This window comes from Microcaecilia unicolor, chromosome 3, assembly GCF_901765095.1.
Source record: "Microcaecilia unicolor chromosome 3, aMicUni1.1, whole genome shotgun sequence".
Classification (NCBI taxonomy): Eukaryota; Metazoa; Chordata; class Amphibia; order Gymnophiona; family Siphonopidae; genus Microcaecilia; species Microcaecilia unicolor.
In genome coordinates this window covers 38,451,808-38,475,808 of record NC_044033.1, presented here as the reverse complement: position 1 = coordinate 38,475,808, position 24,001 = coordinate 38,451,808, and the positions used below count along the sequence as shown (strand labels likewise).

General features: G+C 42.7%; 1 protein-coding gene across 1 annotated transcript in view; it reads left to right on the top strand.

Moving 5' to 3' along the window:
* The window catches only part of NRXN1 (neurexin 1), a 2,115,739-nt gene that overhangs the window by 1,639,502 nt on the left and 452,236 nt on the right, over positions 1-24,001 (top strand). The window contains exon 18 of the mRNA XM_030195841.1: positions 22,977-23,148. Coding sequence (XP_030051701.1) covers positions 22,977-23,148 — 172 coding nt within the window. The remainder of the gene's footprint in view (positions 1-22,976; positions 23,149-24,001) is intronic.

The following is a 24,001-nucleotide window of genomic DNA, read 5'->3' as shown; positions in this document are numbered from 1 at the left end:
TCTGCCCCGGAACAGGTTACTTCCTGTTCCGGGGCAGAGGGAGCATGGAACGAATGAAGCCGACAGGTGCGCGGCACCCCCCCCCCCCCAGCAGGTAAAAAAGCACCCGGGGGGTCATTTTACCGGGGGGGGGGGGCGCATCGGCGATCCGCCCCGGGTGTCAGCCGCCCTAGGAACGCCACTGCAAAAACTTCATTGTAGAAAAAAAAGCTTTCAAGGAGTTCTTGCAATTTTTGAATGAAAATAATCATTCCTGGTAAACTCCTAAACATTTCTAAACTCATCAAGTAAAATTAAAAATGACTCATGCTCATCAAGTGATCACAATTTCTCCGATTGGTGAAACTCATGCCCAAGAGACCTCGGAGCATCTGAAAACCAAGGCACAGTTTGCTGAAATGCATCAACCAGAATCATCTTTGTAAGAAGCAATTGGATCCAATGGAGATGACAAATTCCAGAGCGCAACAGCCTTATCTACTGACGAGCCGTCACAATCAGAGAGCTGTGGGGGCCAAATAGATTTAACTCTGCAATCTCATATTGAGGTCACATCATGCAAAACAAGTTCTGAATTGGCTTCGAAGTAACAGAAGCAGTCCTCAGATCAAAATTAACTAATAAATGATAAAGCCACAGTAAATGCACAGCACTTGAACTGCCACTCAAAAAGTGAAAAAGAGCATCATCCAGAAAGACCATGTTCAAAAGATGGCCTGCCTGGTGAGCAGAGTCTGAAACAGTTTGTGTAAAACCAAATTCACATAATATATCAAAAACAACATGATCACATCATTCAAAAGATGAAGAAACAGGATCTAAAGGTAGATTAAAATCACCCAAAACTCAGTTTGTCAAGCTCCAAGTGCAAAGAAATAATAAAACTGAACAGTAAGGAACAATCTGACATCAACCAGTCTGAAGAACAGTATAAGAGACAACATTGAACACAAAAGAACTAACATTTCACCTCCTTGTATGTAGGAGTTAAAACCCTCTTAAAAGAAATAGATTGTTGATATAAATCACCATAACTCCATCACTACTACACACCTGTTCCAACAAATAGCTTAGAGAGCAACACTGATTAGCCAGCATAACATCAGAACAAGCCAACCCATAATGTAAAATCATCTCATAAATAAGTAATGTCTTAGACCACAGTCACCACACTGACCTTGCATTCAATAAAGTTAATTTCCATTGCCCAAACATATATGTAATACTATGCTCTAGTCAAACTTCTTTCAAATGTCTAGATGGTCTAACACAAGGGTGGGCAACCACGGTCCTTGAGGGCCACAATCCAGTTGGGTTTTCAAGATTTCCTCAATGAATATGCATGAGATCTGTTTGCATACAATGGAAGCAGTACATGCAAATCAACCTCATGCATATTTATTGTGGAAGTGTTGACGGTGATCTCAGCAATGGCAGGGCTACCACCGGAATGGGTCTGTATAGCAGACGATCCACCGGAGAACAGAGCAGCTGATCTACCGGAGAACAGAGCAGCTGACCAGGGTCAGATGGAACAGGCAGTCAGAGTCCAAATAGCAAGATATTAAAACACACTGTCTAAAACCTGTCAGAATATCTATACTCTGCTCATTTATTCTTCCTGCTACAGTACCACAAAACCCAACTCTTCTCTTCATAATTTGCAGCTCCCAGGATACGGTATCATCTGCCATAGTCGGTGGAATGGGGCAGGCAACCAGGGCAATAATCCCACCCATATTTTGCCAACACAGCATCAACAACTAGAGCATTTAGAACAGGGCTAGAGATTGGTTTGTTTGGTCCCTCCACCCAAAAAGGTGTTCCACTACCCTTCCACCACAAAGCAAATATGAAATGAAATATACAGTATTATATGCTATATCACTGATTCATGGCCTTTTGCAGTAGCTGACATGGCATCGATATAAATCGTAAACGTAGTCTTACCTTTGAACTAACTTAGCACTAAACTACCCTTGTGATTGGTTAACAGCATAATAGTAAACCACAGAAAGGCATTCACCACAAAACCCTGTATCAATTAATACAATCTTTACTGTAAAAACGTTGACCTTCAGAAATACGCAGCCTATAATGATTACTCAAGAAGTCTCAGGGTAAAGACAAGAGATAACGGAGGAACTGATTTATCACAGGTTTTCTGTCAGTCTACGTTTCTAGGAAGAAGCCCTCGACAAATCAGATCCACAGTGGCTTGATTCTGCAGTGAGAAAAGCTTCTATATTCACAGATATTCCATTATTAATCTGTACCTATATTGCATCCTTGCTTATTCATTCAGGCGACAACAACCTGCAAAATTACAAAATGGCTTTAAAGAAGTAACTTAACTTTGAAGACTTCTATGTAGAAACCAGAAGATGCTGGTGGAGAAGGGCCACCAAATTCCTTAAGCAGCAATTGGTTTTTTTCTATGTGCCTGTAGCAATGTGACAGGTTTTACTGAATGTGTTTTCTTTTCCCTACCTCTTTCAGACATAAAATCCTTTGAGGATAATTTTATTACTGTGCATAGGTGTAAAAAGTTGGAATGAGCAGCTAGAACATTTTTGTTTCCTTTCATTTCTCATGTCATTTAGCGGAGTGTTTGTTTTGTTTGAGGGTCCCTCCCCCCTTGTGTTGTCAGAGGACACAGCACAAAACAAGAATGTTCTGACTCCTCTCTCTCCATCCAAGTGCCTCTTCTAGCCTATCTTCCTGATGAACTAGCAGAGTCCGTTGGGGAAGGAGTGATGCTGATCCACTCCTGCCTATGGCTGCAGCCACTTTCAACATGGCAGCCACAACCTTTCTCCACTAAACTATGGCGAACAGTCATGGCTGCCGTATTGGATGCTCCTGCAGCTGTGGCCACGGGGCAGTAGCAGATTGGCATCACTCCTGCCCCAATTGACTCTGCTAGTCCACCAGTGAGAGGCTTGGATTTTGTGGAAGGGGTGCTTGGATCACAGGAGAGGCAATGGATCACGGGGGGGGGGGGGGGGGGGGGGGGACTGTCATTTTCAGACCTGTCATTGGCAAACCCTGCCTATTTTCATTTTGGCAATGACAAGAAACAACAGAAGAAATGTTGTTGATATTTCTTTTGCTTAAGTGGCTGCCCATCTCTAGTAAAAGTTACGTGCATATTTTCCTTTGTGAAAGCTTCGCCACATTTTCAAAGCAAAAGTATGGATGTATTTTCCACTTTGAAAATTACAGCAGAAGTTCTGTTTGCTTTACAGTTCTACCTGCTCTTAAGAATGCACAAATGTTCTGGGTCAATCTACATGCACAACAATGACTTTTCAAAATTCCTTGTGTAAGTGAGAATAAAAAATGCTGAAAGAAGTTTTCAAGTTGGTTTTCTTGCACATTTTTTAAATGGTTTATATTATGTCTGGATTTAATTTCTGATACTTCTGTAATACTAAATGTCTATTCTCTTATATATATTCACTATCCATGATGTACTGTAAGCCACATTGAGCCTGCAGAGAGGTGGGAAAATGTGGGATACAAATGCAATAAATAAATAAATATTTTATGATCAGAAAAAAATGTGCAAGCCAAAAATATACATGATCCCCCCCCCCCCCCCCCCCAAAAAAAAACCCGCTAAAATAAGAAAAGGGCAGGAATTGGGCAATGCCTTTCCCATAAAAGTTGGGTTTTCTGATGGTTTCTCTAGAAACATTTCCCTTTAGCATGTTGCTGAAAATTCAGTCCTTGGTCAAAAGCAGTGCTATCTAGTATTCATAAAAGCAAACTAACCTACAGGGTTTTTGCCCTTTTTATTTTTGTCCCCTCCTCTTTCATCTGAAATAACATTTGACCTTATGCTTAAATCAGAGTTCCCCAAATCTAACCTGGAGACTCCATTGCCAGTCCAGTTAGCTGAGTATCCGCAATACATATGCGAGAACAACATCTACACAGCATGCAAATTTATTCCATGTATGTTCACTATACATGTCCTGAAAACCCAACTGATTATGGGGTCCCCAGGACACAGTTGAAACGTCTTGGCCTAGATTTTCCAGCTTCAGTTATCCTCACCTCATCACAGTTTCTTCCTGCAGCATTCTTGAGTGTTCTTCTAAAACAAAGTGCCTTGGGTTTTACCCCAATGACAGTAGAATTCATCAGAATTTGTAGGTCTTCTGTTCTTGGTTGCTTTTTTTTTTTTTTTCTGTCTTTAATGCTTTGCACATATTCAAAAGACAATAAAGGAGGCTGTTATAAGAAGCACGTTTTCAATTTCATTTGTTCCCCCGCACAGCAGGGGAATCTGCCAATAGTTAATTGTGACCTGTACTTGTGATTGGTGCATAAGAATGGGCCCTGAGGTGTGAATTCCATTTTCATGTACTTACAGTTATATACTATTTACTTCAGCAAAGAAGAGCTGGCACTGGAAGTATTTAGTACCTCACAACACAATGCTGAATTCATATTAGAAAATTCAATTGTAGCTGTGATCCCTTCTGGCTGTATTGTTTATTCCTTATTGTTTATAATACTATCCATTCAACGTGCAACTGTGGAAAGGGGCCTGCGACACTTAAAAAGATGCAAAGAATATTACAATTGCTTTGTGAGGCTTCCTTTAGAGAAAAAGTCAACTTCGGACCATGGGTTTTTATGCAAGTTGAAGTTATGCATGCATGAAATGTTGCTTTTGTGAACTTTTCACACAATCCTTTGCTACCGCTGAATCACTAATGAGTATAGCTGTAAGAATTTTCCATCTTAGGGACCCTTTTACTAAGCTACACGAGGTGCTAACGCATGACTAATGCAGCTAAAAATGGAGTACGGCAGAACAGTGACGTTCCTAGGGTGACTGACACCCGGGGCGGATTGCCGATGCGCCCCCCCCCGGGTGCAGCGTGACCCCCCACCCCCGGCGAAAGGACACCCCTCGGATGCATTTTTACCTGCTGGGGGGTGCCAGGCGCCTGTCGGCTTCGCTAGTTCCATTCTCCCTCTGCCCCGGAACAGGAAGCACGGAATGAGTGGAGCCGACAGACACGCAGCACCCCCCCCCCCCCCCCAGCGGCGTGCACCCGGGGCAGACCGCCCCCCCACCTTGGTACACCACTGTGGCAGAACATGCTCAGGTGTCACCTGTGGTAACTTCAAAATGTGCACATGCTAATCGTGCACCAAAGATATTTCAAATATTTTTTGGACTAATCCCAGTCATATTCTGGATTTGCATGTGCAGCTTAATTAGTTAACAAGCCAATCAAAGCCAATAATTGCCACTTAAGCAATTATTGACACTAATTGGCATTAATTAGAATTTATGCGCAGAACAGTCTAAGCATATTCTATAACATGATGCACGTAAATTCTAAGTTGCATAGTTGAAAAGGGGGTGTGGAAGAGCAGTTTTAAAATCTATGCAGGTGGTTATGGAATACACCTGGTCTGCGTGTAATTGAGACATCGGCATTTACACCAAGTTTTACTTGGCATAACTGCCCGTGACCAAATTTAGTTGCGCAGACAGGCGCTCAGTGTATCCTATAAACTGAGCAGAAATTTAGGCTTATTCTATAAAAATGTAGGCGTACTTTATAGAATACACCTAGACGTATTTCATTTTGGCGCTGATTTTTTAGGCGTGACATATAGAATCTAGTCTTATATGTGGATGCTTTTTAACCCTAAAGCTGAAGAATTCAGAAAAGCAGGTTGTAGAAATATACCAAACTTCTGTAAAAGACTTTTAATAAAGTATATTTTACAAATGCAACTTCACACTTTTAAGGGGGAAAAAAGGCAAGCATGTTCTTTTGTTGTCCTTTGTGGTAGTTTGCCCTTGACAAAAATCCTTAAGCTCCAGTTCTGAAAATCACCTCTGGGAGCCACACATATCATACATTTCTGATTTAGGATGGGCTAAAGCTTTTTCCAACTGACCGTACTAAACTTTCAGATGCCTTAGCCAACAAGATTTGGGCACCTTGATGACTGCACTAGTAAACATAGCTTGCACATTTTTGTCATATATCAATAGAAATTTACTAGTAGAGAAAGGTAAAAATCAATATTTTTTTTTCATGACTGCCTGAAGCTTTATGATTTGGCTCAATGAGTTGGTGAGAAGTGATCATTGAAGCCATTCTAGCAGCAGAAAGAAGGCATTAAAATTGACTTGAAGCAAACGTTTTAATATGTTGTATTGTTCAAGTCTACATACTGTGCGTTGATTTCAAAATTAGGTGAATAGTTTCTTTGTTCTCTTCCTGTTTATTCTGTTTTTGCTTTTTTGATTTAAGTATTGTCATTTGTGTTACTGTTTTGCTGCATATAATATTCACTTGAAACCTTTAGTCAAACTTCGTGCCTTCATCTACATCGCTGTACAGTGATCTGCTCCACACTAATTACACAGCACAGTCACTCTTTGGCTCCCAGCTAGTGGACTTCATTTTGTCTCTCTCTGTCTGTTAATTACTCTCCCCTGCCAGATGCTAGATCTTGACTCTACTCTTCTCAGTACCTTGCTCAAACTCCTGGAACTGATTTACCATCTGACATCTGTGCTATTGCCTCCCTTCCATGTTGCAAGTTCTCCCTCTGCACCCAGAATCTTTCATTCTACCTCCTTGAACTGCCCTCTCGTCATCTTTTGATCTCCACAGCTTGGTCTGTGTTAATTGTTTACGCCAATTTACTAAGGTTTTTTTTGTCCTGTATTGTATTGATAAATGTACTTTCATAACATTTATAGTATAAAGAAATTAAACTGAATTCTAAGTACACCACAGAGCTTGATGACTTTCAAAGCCAAGTGGAATGTATTTTAAAGGTATTTTACTTGAACTGCACAGTAAAACACAAGTGTGTTGGTATCTTGTAACTTAGTTTTGCCTAAGTGCTTTTGAAGTTCAACTAGAAATACAGTGATACCTCGGTTTTCGTCGATATAATCCGTCCGAAAACAATCAATGAAATCCGAAACAGACGAAAGCCGAGGCAATTATTTCCATAAGAATCAATTTAAATCCAATTAATTTGTTCTAGACACTCCAAAATACATACCAAAAACACATTTTATAGAGAATAAATATAGTCCCATGATGGAGCTAAAGGGAAAGGGTTAACTTATTAGCAAGGGAAACACTTAACAGGGAAAATGAGATTTGAGCACATGTGATTTTATCTTACGTGCGTTGCGTTAGACGCGCGGGGTGATGCTCACAGAACGAGAAACAACACCACAATGAGCAGGAGAACGCGTGGGTCACCCTTTGTTTTCGCAAAATTAGCAGTGAAAACTGAGGCAACCAATGAAATCTGAGACAAAATTTTCATTGAAAAAATCAACGAAAACCGAAACCAACGATATCCGAAGTCAACGAAAACCGAGGTTTCACTGTATCATCCTCGTTTCAGAGAATATCGAATAAAGATGGCATTATAAATAACGAGAGATACATTCTTCCTGCCTATACTTGAATTCATACACCTAAAATAAGAGCCTTTTACCAAAGGGACAGACTTAAGTGTCTACCACAGAACTCATTAAAGCGTTTTGCAGAAACTGAGCCATTTGCCTGTCTTGGAAGGAGAGTGGGCATTCCTGTGTTTGCCTATTGTGGAAGGAGAGCGGGTGTTTGATTAGCATGCACTAACTTTACCTAGATGCAGTGTGTTTTTTCTAGCAAAAAAGGTGCCGCTGCTCAAATGCTAGGCCACCCTTCAGGAGTGGGGTGATCACTGAGGGACCTACCCCAGGCCCTCTGTAACCAGTCACAGAATCTATGACAAGACAGAATTGATGTGTAAAAACTTGGGGTCCATGGGTCAATTTTAGCAGACAATGGAAAAGGTGCCGGTACTCAGTACCCCCCAAGTACCCCCTCAAAAAAAAAGCCCTGCCTAGATGTAACTCACCTTGAGCAACAACCCTAGTAATAAATAAACAAGTCAGGAAAGAACTGCCCAGGATAAGACATTCACAATTTCCAGCCTATTTTTTATTAAAGACTTGCTGAACACAGAGGCGCCGATATTCAGACCACGGGAGTTAGACTGCCTAACTTCCGTGGTCAACGCTGAGCCCAGGTATTCAATGCCAGGCCTGCTTCCAGTTTAAAGATAACCGGCTACGTCAGTATTCAAACTTAGCCAGTTACCTTTAAATTAACCAAAGATATCCCACATTTTTATGCATCCAAATATGACCGCTAAACCGGCTTTTTAAAATCAGCAATATAATCGGCTATCTGCTAGCCGCTAACCAGGGGTATTCAGCAGGGGATAGCCAGTTATACCCCACTGAATATTAGTGGATAGCTGGTTAAGCGCTATTTAACCAGTCAGCAGCCATTCTGGTTGCTTATCGAACGGAGAATCTTTTTAAATATAAAGCTTCACTAAAAATATGTTTGCATGCATAGAAATGGAGGTCCTGAGTTGTATAGAACAGGTACAAGTGAATCGATTTTTCACTCTTTCAAATGGGTAGAAGTGAATCAATTTTTCACTCTTTTAAAAAGTTCATTGGGTGTCCCCTCGTTTTGTACTTTTTACTTTTACAACGAATAGGATGACATTTTTTTTTTCACTCAAAGAATGGTTAAGCTCTGGAACTCACTGTCGGAGGATGTGGTAACAGCGGTTAGCAGAGCTGGGTTTTTAAAAGGTTGGACAAGTTCCTGGAGGAAAAGTCCATAGTCTGTTATTGAGGTGGACTGCTTGCCCTGGGATTGGTAGCATGGAATGGTGCTGCTAATTGGGTTTCTGCCAAGTAATTGTGACCTGGACTGGTCACTGTTGGAAGCAGGATACTGGGCTAGATTGACCATTGGTCTGACCCGGTATGGCTATTCTTATGTTTTTAAGCTATCTAACCACATTTTAAGTGAATCTGCATTATATCTTATCTACAGTGACACATGGTGGTGGAAATGAAAACGGTAATGGAATTCAAACATGCGTCGGATAAGCATAAAGGAATCCTGTGCAGAAGGAATGGATCCTCAGGAGCTTAGTCGAGATCGGGTGGCAGAGCCGGTGGTGGGAGACGGGACTGGTGGTTGGGAGGCGGGGATAGTGATGGGCAGACTTATACGGTCTGTGCCAGAGCCGGTGGCAGGAGGCGGGGCTGGTGGTTGGGAGGCGGGGATAGTGCTGGGCAGACTTATACGGTCTGTGCCCTGAAGAGCACAGGTACAAATCAAAGTAGGGTATACTCAAAAAGTAGCACATATGAGTTATCTTGTTGGGCAGACTGGATGGTCCGTGCAGGTCTTTTTCTGCCGTCATCTACTATGTTACTATGTAAGAAAGAGTCCGATGCGTGAGCATTATAAGCGATCCCACATTATATCGCGCCAGGTTATATCAGATCTACAGGGTATTATGGGGGCATTTATAGCATAACCAGCAATTTAAAATATTCATAAAATGAGTATTTATTTATTTATTGCATTTGTATCCCACCTTTTCCCACCTATTTGCAGGCTCAAAGTGGCTTACAGAGTGTGGTTATGACATAATCATTTTGTGATAACAGGTACATTTCTTATAGATTGAATATTGTTAAGAGAAGATAAGCATAAACGTTTCTTGGTGACGAGTACAATTATTGATGTTTAACGATTAGGTAATTGAGGATGGATTTGGAAGAGTTATGTCAGTTAGAGTTGAGGTGTGGTCATTGTGTGAGCTGTTGAAGTGGTTTGTAGGTTATGTATTTTCCTTGTATGCCTTTTGGAAGAGATGAGTTTTCAGAGATTTGCGGAAGTTAGTTATATCGTCAATAGCTTTCAGGTCTGTAGAAAGATCATTCCACAGCTGCGTGCTCAAGTAGGAAAAGGTGGTGGCGTGTGTCAGTTTGTATTTCAGTCTTTTGCAACTGGGGAAGTGCAGGTTGAGATATTTGCGGGAGGATCTTACCGCGTTTCTGGGAGGCAGGTCCACAAGGTTTATCATGTAGATTGGGGCGTCTGCATGTATAAGTTTGTGTACTATCATGCAAATCTTGAACTAGCATCACTTAGGGCTTTACATATGGGAGTCTTCTTTTTTTGTCATGCCAAATATGGTAACCCTGTGCATGAGCCTTTACCGTGTACAATATAAAGTGATAAGAGCTCATGAGCTAATTTTTGGTAATGGCCACATCAGCAGGCGGCCATTAATATGGAAAATGGGAAATTGGCCATTTCCAACAGTAGTAGAATTGACCTCAGCACGTGGGAATGATCATTGTAAGGGTGCACTAAGGCCACTTTCTACCGCAGCTTTGTAAAAGGATCTCTTGAGAGCCACTGAACTACAGTTGTAGACCAGATCTCAATATTTAGGTAGAGATAGTGAGGTGTATAGATTTTAAGATGGAGGGAGAAATGTATTAGTGGAAATATGTGCATTTATGTTTAAGATCTGTAAAAACAAATGATGTCTGTATTTAAAAGGAATTATTAAAGTTAACCAGATAAGTTCTACTGACCACTGTCCAGAAAATGAAACGCAATATCTTTACAGGCTTCCTTAGCACTTTCCCCTAAGTTCTAAAATGGTGCCCAAATTTGTGCGAATTCCTGAAATTCGCTCACAGATCAGTTAACGAGCCAATGAATCAATAATTGTCTGCTAACAATCAAGTATTGATGTTAAATGGCTCTGTTTTAGCTTTGCATGTGGATCTGGCTGCACAGGATTCTGTAATGACCTGCACCCAAATCCTTTCGTGAGCAGCCCAAAAGGGGGTGGACATGGATGCTCAGGGGCTTTCCAAAGAATTGCATGCAGTGTTATAGAATTTGGGGGATGTGCACCCAAATTGTGCACAAGGATTTACACCAGATTTCAGCTGGCACAAGTCCTCTCGCTCAGAGATGGGCATAAGCCTCCTCACTAGGTGATATTCTATAAGTGGTACTCATCCTAGAATGCCTTTTATAGAATTACGCCAGGGGGTGGACTGACCATACGGGCAACTGGTCAGTGCCCAAGGGCCCAGTGCAGTGGAGGGGCACAGTACTTCCCTCCCATGTGCCCAACATCCCTCTCTCCCCTCCATGACTGGCACCAGGGCGCCCCTTCCCTCTCCCACTCCCATGGTCTTGCCTCCAACCCCCCCCCCTCCCTTTTTTCTCCATGCAGGCAGGGGCCCTGGCAGCTATGTAGTCCATCTTCCACTGACACTGGAACTTCCCTCTGCCACAGCCAGCCTCCCTTCTGACAAGACTTCCTTCTTCCACAAGGGTGGGATGCAGGAGAGGGAAGTTCTGGCGTCAGTGGCTGGTCTAAAGAAAAAGGTCGGTGGCACAGAAGGCAGGGGGAGAGGGAGGCAGCAGGACTGGGGTGGGGCAGCAAAACTGTGGGGGTCCAATAATCTTCATTGCTCGGGGGCCCATATCACAATGTTGATTTTTTCCTGACACCAATTTTTTGGTTCTATTAACTTAATCCAGCCCTAAATGGATAGTGCTGTGTTGGAACCCAGAGAGTTATCTAAGGTAGTGGCAATTTTCAGTGCTATTTCATGGTTAACTTAGGACAAGCAAAACAACTATCGTAAATCTACCCAGAATTTCTATCAAGTTAGCAGCTGCATATCCTTCTCTCTAGATAGGGCCGGCACCTCACCGCTCTCTCCAGATATGCAGTAGCAGCCACTGTCCAGAAATTCCTGCTCAATATTCAGGTTTTTTCCAGGCATGACTGCTGGTGTTTACAGAACACGCTGATCACCATGGACTCAGTAACCAGGGCATATGTTTGCAAATCACATCTAGTTTAAATACTGAAATGTGATTCCTAAACTGAACATATATGTAAATTCATTGCCCTTTTCCAGGTCGCAGGAATTAGCTGAATTTTGAAACTTTCTAATTGCTCTCAGTCTTGCTTGAGTCCAAAGCAAGGATTAGAGCACATTCTACCTTTCCTGTTTCAGGCAAACTCTTTGCCAGATGAAGAAGGGCACAGGAAGCTTTTGTTCGGCTTTGGCCAGATGGTGCCACAGGAGGGGATTTATATCATCGCAGCTAGGATTAATAAAGGAAATTAGTCAGAGAACTAATGAATGGCAGAGTATTTCAGAAAACCCTGGCTTCTTCATCGGATGAATTATTTGCAACAGTTGTTCAACTCATTGGCTGTGAATATCACAGTGGTTCCTTTGAAAGGATCACTGCTTATATACATGGAGAAGGTAATTTATAAGGAATTTGAGTGAGTAGAACATTTATAGGGTTGGGGAGTAAAAGGGTCATGGATTTGATATACCTGCCTTTCTGTGGTACAACAAAAGTATTTTACATTTCTCTGTCCCTAGTGGGCTCACAACCTAAGCTTTTGTACCTGAGGTAATGGAGGGTAAAGCGACTTGTCCTTACCGCCAGCCATTGACTTTGCAGTAAGGCCTGACATGGTAACCGTGCGGCAATCGTCTATGCATGTTGAATGACAGTTACCGTCCGGTTTTTGCCGTGTGCCAGAAAATAAAAATTATTTTCCAGCGCACGTAACAGATGCGTGTCAAAAATGAAATTACCACAAGGGCCACATGCAGGTGAATTTTTGAAAGAGAAGGACGCCCATCTTCTGACACAAATCGGGAGATGGGCGTCCTTCTCTCAGGGTTGCCCAAATCTGCATAATCGAAAGCTGATTTTGGGCGTCCTCAACTGCTTTCCGTCGCGGGGACGACCAAAATTCACGGGGGTGTGTCGGCAGTGTACCGAAGGCGGGACTGGGGCATGATTTAGAGACGGGTGTCCTCGACCGATAATGGAAAAAAGAAGGGCGCCCCTGACGAGCATTTCACCGACTTTACTTGGTCCATTTTTTTCACGACCAAGCCTCAAAAAGGTGCCCAAACTGACCCGATGACTACCGGAGGGAATCGGGGATGACCTCCCCTTACTCCCCCAGTGGTCACCAACCCCCCCACCCCCCCAAAAAATTTAAAAACATTTTTCCAGCCTCTATGGCAGCCTCAAATGTCATACCCAGCTCCATCACAGCAGTATGAGGGTCCCTGGAGCAGTTTTTAGTGGGTGCAGTGCACTTCAGGCAAGCGGACCCAGGCCCTTCCCCCCCTACCTGTTACACTTGTGGTGGTAAATGTTGAGCCCTCCAAACCCCCCCCCAAAACCCACTGTACCCACATGTAGATGCCCCACTTCACCCCTTAGGGCTATGGTAGTGGTGTACAGTTGTGGGGAGTGGGTTTGGGGGGGGGGTTGGAGGGCTCAGCACCGAAGGTAAGGGAGCTATGCAGCTGGGAGCAATTTGTGAAGTCCACTGCAGTGCCCCCTAGGGTGCTCGGTTGGTGTCCTGGCATTTCAGGGGTACCAGTGCACTACGAATGATGGCTCCTCCCACGACCAAATAGCTTGGATTTGGTCTTTTTTGAGATGGACGTCCTCAGTTTCCATTATCACTGAAAACCAGGGACGACCATCTCAAAAACGACCCAAGGACGACCATCTCTAAGGTCGACCTAAATTTCATGATTTGGGCGTCCCCGACCGTATAATCGAAACGAAAGATGGATGCCCATCTTGTTTCGATAATACGGGTTGCCCCACCCCTTTACGGGGCCGTCCTGCGAGGACGCCCTCATGACAACTTGGGTGCCCCGTTTGATTATGCCCCTTATGGTAGCTGGGCAGTAACTCAAATTGACGTGTGTTGGGCGCACATAGGTGCCTACACATCTTAGTAAAAGGGCCCCTAAATTTGTTATCCCACACTACGGACAGGCCATCTAGGTGGTTTACAGACTAAATAGTAGAAGAAGAGTGTGGTTATCACAATACAGTACAGTGTGGAAGGGGGTTTCTGATAGGAAAGTGGAGGAGAGCAAGACAAAAGGTTGCAATGGTGTATTCCATAGAGGGGAACTGAGAAAATTGATTCTCTGGTGTGTTTGTGATTAATTTCCCTATTGTTAGGCATGTATAAGAGATTTTGATTAAGGGACTGGAGGGTATAGGTGAAAACACCGTGAGTTAGATGACGAGAGAGGTAAGAGAGTTTGTCCAAAATAAGTATCTTAAAGATATGTGCTATAGAAGTTGTGTGTGGATCTTTATAGAATAGCACACAACAAAATGCACATGCAACTGTCAATCAAAGCCAATTAACTGCAATGATTTGTTGATAGTGACCAATTATTGCTAGTTCAGGGCTCGGCAATCAATTCAGTTGTGCGCACATTTTGATCACACACCCAAAATTCAGCACACAACTTTCATTGTGATATATAGAATTCAGGGGATAAGGTTTTGGCCTGCCCTAATCATGCCGAAAGCACACCCCATTGAAAAATCAGCATCCTGGCCATCTACGAATATATATAGTGGCTTACCAAAATTTCCATTTACATGTGTAGTCAACCCACAGATATAAATGGTGGTATTTACAAATGCAGATACTACTAAAATGGATTCTAGGTCAGTTCCCACCTGGACAATTCCCACTCACCAATTCACATGTGTCTGGGTTCTCAACGGAGCAAATTTCTGTATTGTTGGGGGTCACTCGACTTTTTACATCGACAGGGGGTGGGATACATGTGGATTGGAATGACATACATTGTTTACAGAAGTTTATTATTAGGACTGAGTTTCATGCTATGTTTATGATAGAGTATTGTCATGTGCAAAGAGTTCCACGCGGGTTGCGGTTGTACAGGGAACCTAGATTTCTAGATGATCCAGATTATGTTAGGAGATGGAACAATATTATATCTAGATGTTCCTTGGATTTAATGCTCATTACAATTGATAAATTAAATTCTATGGTGTGTAAGAGTGTGGAGGAAGTGAGTGTGCAATTAGAAACAAATTAAACAGGCAAGTTCATTGGAAGGTTTTGAGCAAAAATATAAGGAACATCTACAACTTATGGAAAAATATTGGCAGGAGAAAAGATCTCAGAAAGTAGCTAAATATAAGAGGGATGAGCAAGATTAAACAAAAGGGTTCGTGTATCCATGGATGGATCACAATAGGAAATCAAGGCGGGCAAGTAAAACCAAACATTTGGAAACAATCAGATGAAACTGTTGGCTTTCTGATAATGATTTGGTTGATTGATTACTTAGGGCTCCTTTTACAAAGCTGCAGTAAGCACTAGCTTCTACTTACTGTATCTGTTTAGTCCTTACTACCAATAAATAGGTGTCGTAAGAGCTCACACACTAGTTTTAACAATGGCCGTGCACTAATGGCAACATTGGCGAGTTGCCATTAATTCGTAAAATGCAAAATTGACCATTTTCCGGCAGTGGTAGAAATGGCCTAAGTGCATGGGAACGATCCATGTAAGGGCATGCAAAAGCTACTTCCTACCACAGCTTTGTAAAAGGAGCCATTAACTTGTTTTTGCTGTTCATTATGTACTGTATTCTGTTTTGTGATTTGCAATTAGGATGGATGGATGTGATACGTCATGCCTTGAAGACTCTATACCATATGCTCTTAAACTGTTTCAGACTAATTGTGCAATCGTCACAATTCATCATGGAAATAAGTGGTGAAATAATGCAATTATGATGTGGTGTATAGAGCTAGAGATAATGATCGAAGCCAGAATACTGCAAATATAATTAGATGAAATCAGAGAATTAAATCTTAAAACCACGATTTTAAAAAATCTATCTGAATCAAATATTTTGGTGTTTCAATTTTCTGAAAGATGCATGTGTATTGATTTACTAGCACAGATGTTTTCACAAAAACACAAGATTCTTTGTAGGTTGGGATGCCTTTTGAAAATCAATTTCAAATATTTATAATCACAGCATAAACACAATGACAATGGAAATCAGCAAAAAAAAAACAACAAGAGAATATCATTACAAAAAGGATAATAGAAAACCATAAATTCATCCATAAGCTACGTGTAAGAAAAAAAAAAGCATAATTAGAAACAATGATTTATATCAAATGCTATCCCAAACTAAAGATATCTCAAGCCAACCCCTACAGTGTAACCTGTGACAATCATGTTTGTACTTTGACTTCTTCTTTGCCACAATAAATTCCAAGAGGTGTTTAGACTTGAAGAGCACATAGGATTTGCCTTCACAAACAATAACACAGGTAGAAGGAAAATGAAGGAAAACATTGACGCCAAGAGCCAAGACTCTGGGATGCAGCAACAAGAACTCCTGATGCCATTTCTCTGTAGCCCTTGACAAATCAGGAAAAATTCTCACTTTTGACTCCAAAACCACCTCATCCATTACTTGAAAGGAAAGATAAAGAACCACATTACAATGCAACTGTAGGCTAAAAGTTGCCTAGTGGTTAGAGCACCAGTCCTGCAATCCAGAGGTGGCCAGTTTAAATCCCACTGCTGCTCCTTGTGATCTTGGGCAAGTCACTTAACCCTCCATTGCCTTAGGTACAAACTTAGATTGTGAGCCAGTGGTGTAGCCACAAGTGGGCTTGGGTGGGCCATGGCCCACCCATTTATGGCTCAGGCCCACCCAACAGTAGCACATGTTTAGTGGTAACTGGTGGGAATCCCAAGCTCTGCCAGCTGAAGATTTCCCCCTGATGGTAACGAAAATGCTACTCTCCACGACACCGGCACCTGCGCATGTTCAGTTTTCAGTGCATTCCTGCTGCCAAGGTGGAAAGAAGTGTTTTCCCACCAGCTGAGATTTTTTTTTTTGGAAGGGGGGATAACATTTGCTGCCCATCCAATTCTTGCCTAAGCCCACCCAAAATCTGCTGTCTGGCTACGCTCCTGTTGTGAGCCCTCCTGGGACAGAGAAATATCCAGTGTACCTGAATGTAACTCACCTTGAGCTACTACTGAAAAAGGTGTGAGCAAAATCCAAATAAATAAATACAAATTTGAGATTCTACATGGAATGTTAATGTTGCTATTCCACTAGCAACATTCTATGAAGAAGCCTGCCCTTGCAGATCAGCAACACGGCCATGCAGGCTTCTGTTTCTGTGAGTCTGACGTCCTGCATGTACATGCAGGACATCAGACTCACAGAAACAGAAGCCTGCACAGCCGCCTTGCTGATCTGCAAGGGCAGGCTTCTACATAGAATGTTGCTACTGTTTGTGATTGTAGATGGAATGTTAAGATTCTGTTGCTACTATTTGAGATTCTACACAGAGTGTTGCCAGTGGAGGAGTGGCCTAGTGGTTAGCGCACCGGTCTTGAAATCCAGAGGTGGCCAGTTCAAATCCCACTGCTGCTCCTTGTGATCTTGGACAAGTCACTTAACCCTCCATTATCTCAGGTACAAACTTAGATTGTGAGACTTCCTAGGACAGAGAAATATCCAGAGTACCTGAATGTAACTCCCCTTGAGCTACTACTGAAAAAGGTGTGAGCAAAATCTAAATAAATAAATTTAAACTGGAAAGACTAAAGGGTGATTTCTGAAAATTCAAAAACCTAAGTATGTACCTCCTCAATTGTAGGCCCTTTTACAAAGGTACGGGAGGGCCTATGCGCATTCAGTGTCAAATTGCGTGAATAGGGCAGTAATTCCGAATGGGGCGTGCACCGAATTTTCTACTGCGGGCCGCTTACCCGGCGGTAAACAACAGTTGGCGCACACTGCATGCTTACCTAGGTCAATGGGTGGCAGTAAGGTCTCAGGCCAAAAAATGATGCGCGCTGGTTTCAATTTTAGTGTATGTCCATTTTCCAGCCCCTTCAAAAAAGGCCCTTTTTCCTAGCCACAGTAAAAAAAATGGCCCAGCACGCGCCCAAAAGATGCGCTCGCACTACTGCAGGCCACTTTTTACCACGGCTTAGTAAAAGGACCTGTAATTTGCAGGGACCCTATCCTTCTATTCAAGAAGAAATATTGAGGGCTTTCCTTCCCTGTGTCCCGCCCTCGACGTAACTTGCACGAGGGCGGAACATAAGGAGGGAAAGCCCAAAGGGAGGTGATCTGCAGACTGCCGCTGCTGTGCTTCTTTCACACATAGCGAGGTCGAGGTGAGGCGCTATGATTTGAATTCAGGCGGGCCCGGCCCGGTGGTGGACGGAGGGGGGCAGGTGGAGGGGGGGCGACGACGATGACGATGAGCTCGGGGGGGGGGGGGGGGGCGGCGGCAGGAGCGGGGCTCCGGAGGCGGCCTTGCCCCAGGCCTGGCCCAGTCAATCAGCGGCCCTGTTATGAAGACCACCAACCATTGTAGTGGCTGTCCTCAGGACCAACTCCATCCTGTTTACATCTTTTTGAAAGTACAAACTCCAGAATTGTAAACAGTACTCCAAATCAGGTCTTACCAGAGACTTATACAGAGACACAATCATCTCCTTATCTAGACTAGTGTGTGATGACTGGCAAAATTACATATTCCTCAGTAATCATTTGTGCTGAGTTCAGCTGTAAGTCAAATGCCTTTTCCACCTGCCATCTACTTATGTCAAAAATATTACTCAATTAACATAAGCCTATGGTTCCCATCTCTGAATTAGTTGCATATACAGTAAGATGGGAATATTTAAGCATTAACATTTTATTTAATTTCCTTTAAGGATCATTGGTTTAGAAATAGATGCCTACAGCACATGCACATAGGCATCTATTTCTTTGGTATCAACCAGTGGAAACAGGCATTATACATCTTATAATATTGATGCTATTAATCAATTAGGTAAAAAGGTCTATTTTATTGATATTTCAAGGAAAGTCATTTAAAGGCAGTTTTCAAACCAAGTATGTACTTTTGCAAATATAGCTTTATATTATGGTAAAATGTCATATTTTGAAATATTTTCCAAAATATCCATCTATATATTTAATTAAACATCAGCAGTTCAAATACAGCTGTGGATGCACCGTAGACACCATTAAGGAAAATCTTTGTATACTTCATGTATTAGGGCCCTAATTACTACGCTGAAGTACAATTCACTATTCTTTAACTCCAGATTCACAGGGTCTTTGGGACTTTGCCAGGTATTTGTGACCTGGATCGGCCACTGTTAGAAACAGGATGCTGGGCTTGATGGACCTTTGGTCTGTCCCAGTGTGGCAATACTTATCTCTCAATACCACCAGTTAGTGAATCCAGTAGTAAATTCACTTCTGTGTTGTATTTGTAGTAACTGAGAATATTATTCATTCCTGGCTGCAGTACAGGAAAGGGAGTGGGCCCCAAGTCCTCTATCTTTTAAAAGTTTGGGCCATTGCTTTAAAACATTACCTCCTTCATCAGTCTTCTTTTTACAGCCCCCCTCCCCGTTCCCTTTACAAAGTAACTCCTACCTGGATTCCCTTTTCATACCCCCAATTCCCTTCAAAAACTACCCCCTACTCTTGATCCCCTTTCAAGAAACTTCACACCACTCTGATATCTATTTCATAACCCCAACCCTCCACATCCTGTGGCACCTTGTGGGGTTCCTTTTGGTGAGTAGTTGAGGCACAAGGTGTTCCTCAGATGCCCTTGCCCTAGTAGCTTCCAAAAGAGCAGCCTCAGTCAGGGCTGCCAAAAAGGAGGACAGGTGGGCAATATTCCCCTGTGCCCGGCCTCCAAGGGGGACCAGGCACTAGGGTCTGTCTCCTTCCTGCTCCTGACGAGACCCCAAGTGATCGCATCCTGACAGGAGCAGGAAAGAGAAAACTCCAGCACCAGGCCCTTCTTAGAGGCTGGGGAGGGGCAGACACAGGGACTTTGGGGCCTCTGACTTGGCTTTCAGGAGTCACTAAGCCCTGCCAGCAGAAGCCTTTCTCCAGCATTGTTCTCCTCCCCATTGCCTGCCCTGTAGCTGCTTTTCCCCTCACATCGCACAGCAGGCAATATGGCAGAGAACAGCATTGGAGGAAGGCTTCTATTGGTGGGGCAACTCCAAGGTTGCAGTGGGGGCAGGGAGGAGGGGCAAAATATACCCACCCACACTTTGTGCTCCAGCCCCCCCCCCCCCCCCCAGTTTTTATGGTCTTGCTACGCGGTGGTCCCTGGGGGGGGGGCAGCAGTGGTGGCTCTACCCCGGACCCGGCTTAGTCTCTCGGCGGCCCTGATGATACTCTCATGATGCTACCGTGGGTAAGGCTGCCCAATAAGGATATGTGAAAATAGCGACACTTAAAATTGTTACAGCAGATGGAATCTTTGGGCTCCTTTCACTATACAGGAAGTACCACCGGGCTACTGCAGCAGCCTGACGGTACTCCCCACCTCTAGCTCGCCGTCATTTCTGGCGCTACAAATATGCATTTATTTTTGTAGCACCAGAATGTACCCGGCGACAATCACTGCCCGGTTACCGCCAGGTTAATACTTGAGCCCTTACCACCACCTCCTGCAGGAATGCGAGACTTCCCTTTTACCAGCCGCAGTAAAAGGGGGCTTCGGCACGCATATAAAACACGCACCGAGGCCAGCGCCAGTCCCCTTTTGCCGCAGCTTGGTAAAAGGGGACCCTCTGTTTACTCTGCGTGAGTTGGTATTGTGTGCAATTGTTGTTCTTTTGAAGAAATAAGAAAGAGGGCTTTGAGTCCTTTTCCCACAACATATATGACCCCCTGATGCCGGCATCTGCCGAAACACAGCCTGTGTTGGGTCCTATGTGAATAAACACTTTCTGATATCCCCAGTTCAGAAGGCTCCTTGTGCTTGTTGTGTTCACTTTCGATTGTAATGCATTTCCATGTGTAGAAGCTGTGCAAGCCTTCTAAAAATCACCTCCTTTACTTGCTAAATGGGTAGTATGTTAACTAAAATAAATGCTGGTATTTAAGTTTATTACAATGCTTTAAGAGACTGCGAAATAAATTGTCTTCAGACATCAATGAGATGCATTTGTAACTGGTTTGTGACTAGACTTGTAGTGCAGTTCTACGAAGGGTGCATTTCAATTTCTAATCAGTCACAAAGTTAACTTGGTTGTAATTTTGTAGTTTTGCCATAGCTGTAAGTAAGTAGATAACACGTTAAAAAAAATGTTTGTGTCTCTTACCAATAAAGACATAGTAAGATTCATATTAAAGAAAGTTGGTTATCTTAAAGCCTTTTTCACAGTTTCTATGTAGAAATACCAGCCTTTACATAGATGTAAAAAAAACAACAACCCAATTTCAGCTGCTATTTATACATGGAGATGAACACTACATAGAACACTACCTCCTATCCCATGACTCTCCAATTTCCTCTGGAGTCTTTCATGAGGTACTTTGTCAAACGCCTTCTGAAAATCCAGCTACACAATATCAACCGGCTCACCTTTATCCACATGTTTGTTCACCCCTTTCAAAGAAATGTAGTAGATTGGTGAGGCAAGATTTCCCTTCACTAAATCCATGTTGACTTTGTCTCGTTAATCCATGCTTTTGAATATGCTCTGTAAGTTTGTTCTTAATAATAGCCTCTACCCTGTCAGTGCGCCTGCAAAAAAGGCCTTTTCTTTTTGTGGCCGAAAATGGATGTGCAGCAAAATTAAAACCAACATGCATCCATTTTCGGCCTGAGACCTTACTGTCACCCATTGACTTAGTGGTAAGATCTCACACATTAACCAGGCAGTAATCATCAGCGCACGTACACTGCCGATTACCGCTGGGTAAGCGGCACACGGTAGAAAATTTCTACCACATGATTTTTTTATGCGTGTCAAAAATGGAATTACCGCCTAGGGCATGTGGTAGCCAGGTGGTAGCTTCAATTTGACGCGCGTTAGATGCACGTAGGCGCCTACACGCCTTAGTAAAAGGGTCCTTTTTCCTTCCATTGCCCCAGATACAAAATATTACCCGTATATTTATTTATTTGTTGCATTTGTATCCCACATTTTTCCACCTATTTGCAGGCTCAATGTGGCTTACATTGTTCCGTCATGGCAATCGCCATTTCTGGAGTGAGAGATACAAGTGGTATTACATTAGAAATCATGATTGGCATAGTAGATTAAACAGTCAAGTATAAAGAGTTCATATTCGGAAATTAAAAATAGAGTGGTATTGCTTTAAAGTTCATTTGTACTAGAGTAGACTTTGGTAGTCAAGTATAGAGAGTTGGGTATATAGTATATAAACCATTTTGAATCTAACCACAGAAAGGCAGTATATCAAACCTCCTTTCACCCTATGTAAAATGGTGCTTCACATTATAATCTTATCCTACAGATAAAAGAACATCTGTAGGATAAGATTATAATGTGAAGCACCATTATATTTACCATATCTCTCTTAATACACTTCACAACATTTTGGGTTTAATGCTTTAAAGTTGGTACCAGGAGTGGACTGATAGTGATTTGAGCTCCCTGGCAACAAGGGGCATGGACCCCTAACCACCTATCAAAAGTGATTAAACTAAATGGAAGCTAGGGGAGAGTGGGCCCTCTAATGCTGTGGGCCCTCAAGTACCACCTTATTGTCCCAATGGTGCTATCTCAGAGGCTTTTCTGCGCCTGAGATGCAATGTTTTTATATATAATAAAGCTGCAGCCCTGTTTTGTTTCCATTTATGTTGTATGAAGGTTTTTTGTGAGATAAGGGGAGGGTCTGTGATTTGTACACTTTTAACAGGGAGGGGTTTTTCATTGCTTTCCTCAGTCATCCATACCCTACCCCACCCCTCCCCAGGTTATGGGCACAGTAGGCAAGCAGTCTTTTGGTGTTCCCTTAAGATCTATCACATCAGACCCCACTTGCACTGGGTCCTCCGACTCCTCCCTTATAAACTTGCCTTCATTGGACTTTGCTATTTTCTGCTCTTGTTCTGTACTCCAAAACCTTTTTTTTTTTTTAATAACTTCACTGCTTGTCTTTCTATTCAGTATTATTACCAGCCTCTGAAAGCTCAGTTACAGGATGTGTTTGAATAGAGTTTAGCCTCATTACTTTACCACCAGTAAACCTCTTCACGTGGTGCCAGAAGAGTGATTTCAGCACTCAATAGCAGTATCAGCAGGCAGTGTAACAGGGGCTTGTTACAGAAAAGCCCTAAGATCCAGCCACTTAAACAACTCTTAACCAGTGGTCTCCTTTATTGTTTCAGCACCAGGGAAAAATTGGAGTTAAATTTAATGTCGGAACCGATGACATCTCCATTGAAGAAGTCAATGCAATCATTAATGACGGGAAGTACCATGTAGTGCGGTTTACAAGAAGTGGCGGTAATGCCACGTTACAAGTGGACAACCAGCCTGTAATAGAACGTTTCCCAGCAGGTAAGAAAGCAATTAGAACAGCGGTGAAATAACCAAGCACTGAAAGGTTGATTATTTTTTTTTCTTAGCTTTCCCAAACCGTCAGCATTTTTGTGAGACCTTCAGGCTGCTTTGTTGATTGAGAAATCAAAGTCGAAACCCAACTCTATTTTTAATGTTTAGAAGCTCTTCCTAGATAAAAATCGTAATAACTTTATTTTTTCCTCGAAAAGAATAGCTAAGACATGAGTGAAAATAATATACTGATGTAGAAAGCACTTTGAGGGTAATTCTATGCCTAAGATAACAAGGCAAGCAAGTGCCTATTTCAAATCTGTTCGATAAAGAAAAGTGGGTGCCTGCTTTTCTTTATAGAATATTGGTACAAGTGGAAGAAAATGTTCTTATACTTAAGGTGTGATTACTTATACCAGCCCTATGCTTGGTAGAAATGCCTGGGGATTCAGTAAATGACACTGGGGAAAAATTCACGCTCGGCGCTATTCTGTAAATGGATCTCGAGGTTGAGCGTACTTTGTAGAATAGCACTGAGCGAGTATTCCGGCGCCCAATTCTGGGCGTGAGGACTTAGACCAACTAAATCCTAGCGCACAACTTGGGCACACAGCCCACAGATTCTGTAGCCCCTGCGCGTAATTATTTGGAATGACCCTGACCCTTTCCTACCCCTCCCATAGCCATGCCCCCTTTTGGGTTGCACGCGAGAGGATCCGCACACAAGTCCAAATTGCAGCCTATTAACATTGGTAATTGTTAACAGCCAATAATTGATTGTTAACAGCTCATTAATTAATTTACGCATGGATCTCAGGATTGAGCATCATTTATAGAATCCAGAGGAATGTGCATAAAT